The sequence below is a fragment of the Penaeus japonicus genome, unplaced genomic scaffold (assembly GCF_977035675.1).
Source record: "Penaeus japonicus unplaced genomic scaffold, GWHDUDI00000001_assembly GWHDUDI00001902, whole genome shotgun sequence".
Lineage (NCBI taxonomy): Eukaryota > Metazoa > Arthropoda > Malacostraca > Decapoda > Penaeidae > Penaeus > Penaeus japonicus.
In genome coordinates, this window is record NW_028236304.1 from 5,001 (window position 1) to 7,500 (window position 2,500).

The 2,500-nt window shown below is 39.0% G+C and overlaps 1 protein-coding gene across 1 annotated transcript in view; it reads left to right on the forward strand.

Moving 5' to 3' along the window:
* Positions 1 to 943: 943 nt before the first annotated feature.
* LOC147466311 (chymotrypsin BI-like) overlaps positions 944 to 2,500 on the forward strand; it is a 3,338-nt gene continuing 1,781 nt past the window's right edge. The window contains exon 1 of the mRNA XM_086535670.1: positions 944 to 1,735. Coding sequence (XP_086391796.1) covers positions 1,600 to 1,735 — 136 coding nt within the window. The 5' untranslated portion in view covers positions 944 to 1,599. The remainder of the gene's footprint in view (positions 1,736 to 2,500) is intronic.

Genomic DNA, 2,500 nt, shown 5'->3' on the forward strand with positions numbered 1-2,500 from the left:
CTCCCTTCCTCTCCCCCTCCCCCCCTCCCCTCCCCCCCTCTCCTCCCCCTCCCTCCTCACCCTCTTCCTCCCTCCCTCCCTCCCCTCCCTCCCCCTCCCCCTCCCCCTCTCCCTCCCTCCCTCCCTCACCCTCTCCCTCCCTCCCTCCCTCCCTCACCCTCTCCCTCCCTCCCTCCCTCCCCCTCTCCCTCCCTCCCTCCCTCACCCTCTCCCTCCCTCCCTCCCTCACCCTCTCCTTCTCTCACCCTCTCCCTCCCTCACCCTCTCCCTCCCTCCCTCACCCTCTCCCTCCCTCCCTTCCTCCCTCACCCTCTCCCTCCCTCACCCTCTCCCTCCCTCCCTCACCCTCTCCCTCCCTCCTTCACCCTCTCCCTCCCTCCCTCCCTCACCCTCCCTCCCTCCCTCACCCTCTCCCCCCCTCTGCTTAGACTGTCTGCCGATGATTATGCTAATGACAATGATAATGATGAAATTAAGGATGTTAAAAATAACAACAGTATAAGCAATGGGGATGCTAATAATGAATAATGATTGTAATGACAATGAAAATAAAGAAGACAACAATGATAATGATGATCATAACAATGCTTATGATAACAGTGATGATGAGAGCAACAATGATAATTTTTATAATAACAATAATGTAAGAATGATGATTATTAAAATAAAAATGATATGATGAAGATATGTTGACAATGATTATCTGAACAAGCAAGGTGATAACAATATCCATGATGATGCTAACAATAACAGATATAGTGATGATAATCATATACATAATAACAGTATAGTTCTAGTGATAATAAGTGATGATGATAGAAATAGTAATGATAACAATCTAATGATGACGATAATGATCATTATCATGATGTGATGACAATAATAGTAATGAAAATAATGATAATGGAAATAATAATAGTAATAATGATAATGGAAATAATAATAGTAATAATGATGATAATAATGCTCATGGTGATAATAATAACAATGATAATTAGCATGATATTGATACCAATACAACAACAAAACAACAATCAATATCAACAATGATAATGATGTTAATGATAATGATGATTATTATAAAATTGATCAAAAGAATAGCAATATTCATAATAGAATATCAAGGATAAAGCAATAATGCTAATAATGAGAAGAAGAATAATGACAATAATAATTCTGCTAATCATGATGCTAATTATAATAGTAATTCTAATAATAATGATAATGATTTATTATTATTATTATTATCATAATGATAGTAATTATGATAATACTGATATTGATGACAACAGTGATAATGACGATATCAATAACAATGATAATGATGCAATTAATAGCAAAAGAAATATTACGGATAGATAATAGTAAGAATGATATGAACAATGATGAAGATATCAGTAAACAAAGAGAGTAGATTAGGAGAAGCAGGGGGTGGAAGAGAGCAAGAACATAAAAAAAACAAAAACAAGGTAGAATTATAAATATTTAGGTTGCGAATCCGGGAATAGATGCACCACTCCTAACGTTTGCAAATATGTTCTTGCAAACATTCGAAGGTCAACCCCCCCCCCCCTCCTCTTCTTCCTGTCTGGAAGAGCCATGCTTTTGCGTCATCGAAGTATTTCAAAACTGGTCACTTCGTCAGGACCTGAAGAAGATCCCTGGCAGGATGTTCGCCCTTGTGTTGCTCTGCTGCGTCGCCGGCATCGCCTCGCTCCCACCTCTCGACTCGGGCGTAAGTGAAATGTGTTTTGTGTTAGTCACTCCGCTTTCATGGAATGCCAAATGGCTATTCGCAGCATTTCGACTTGTTCAACCTTAGCTGTGGCCGAAAGTAGAGCTGGGAACGATGCGATAGCGTCAGAATGTTGTCATTAGCAAAGTGTCATTTAAATTACCTATTTTTATACGACATTTCGCTTTCCCAAGTATTCCATCGCTTACTGAAGATCTCTATGTGCGTGTGTAAATACTGAAAAAGTACAGCGAGTTTATTTTATGAGTCTATCTTAGTATGAAGTGATTTACAATAGAAACGAAGTAAATGAGTTATCTCTTTCAATGACGGAAAGCATTTGGTGATTAAAGAATGGAGCGATTTTTTATTTTTGATGAGAAAAAAGGTTATTTTCAGTCTCCCCACCCAGTCCCCATCCCCACTACAGCCCCATCCCCATTTTATGAATTTCCTTTTTTTATATAAACTTTCCACTCTCGCGAGGTTAATGTGGCCTATTTATATATTCGTTTATTTGGTGATCTATCATTTGATTTTCAATTCCAATTACTAGTTTGCCAATTAGCTTTTCTATCGAAACAGAAGACTATATTCCCGGGTGAATTAGCGATGGCTTTTCGCGTTGAATGTGGAATATTTTCAGTGGGTTTTGCGCAAAGAAATTTTCAACTGATTTCAAGTACAATTATTTCCAATGGACTCTGCACAGAATGCTAACAATTTTCAATGGACTTCTAATAGAAGTCCATAGAAAGACGTTTT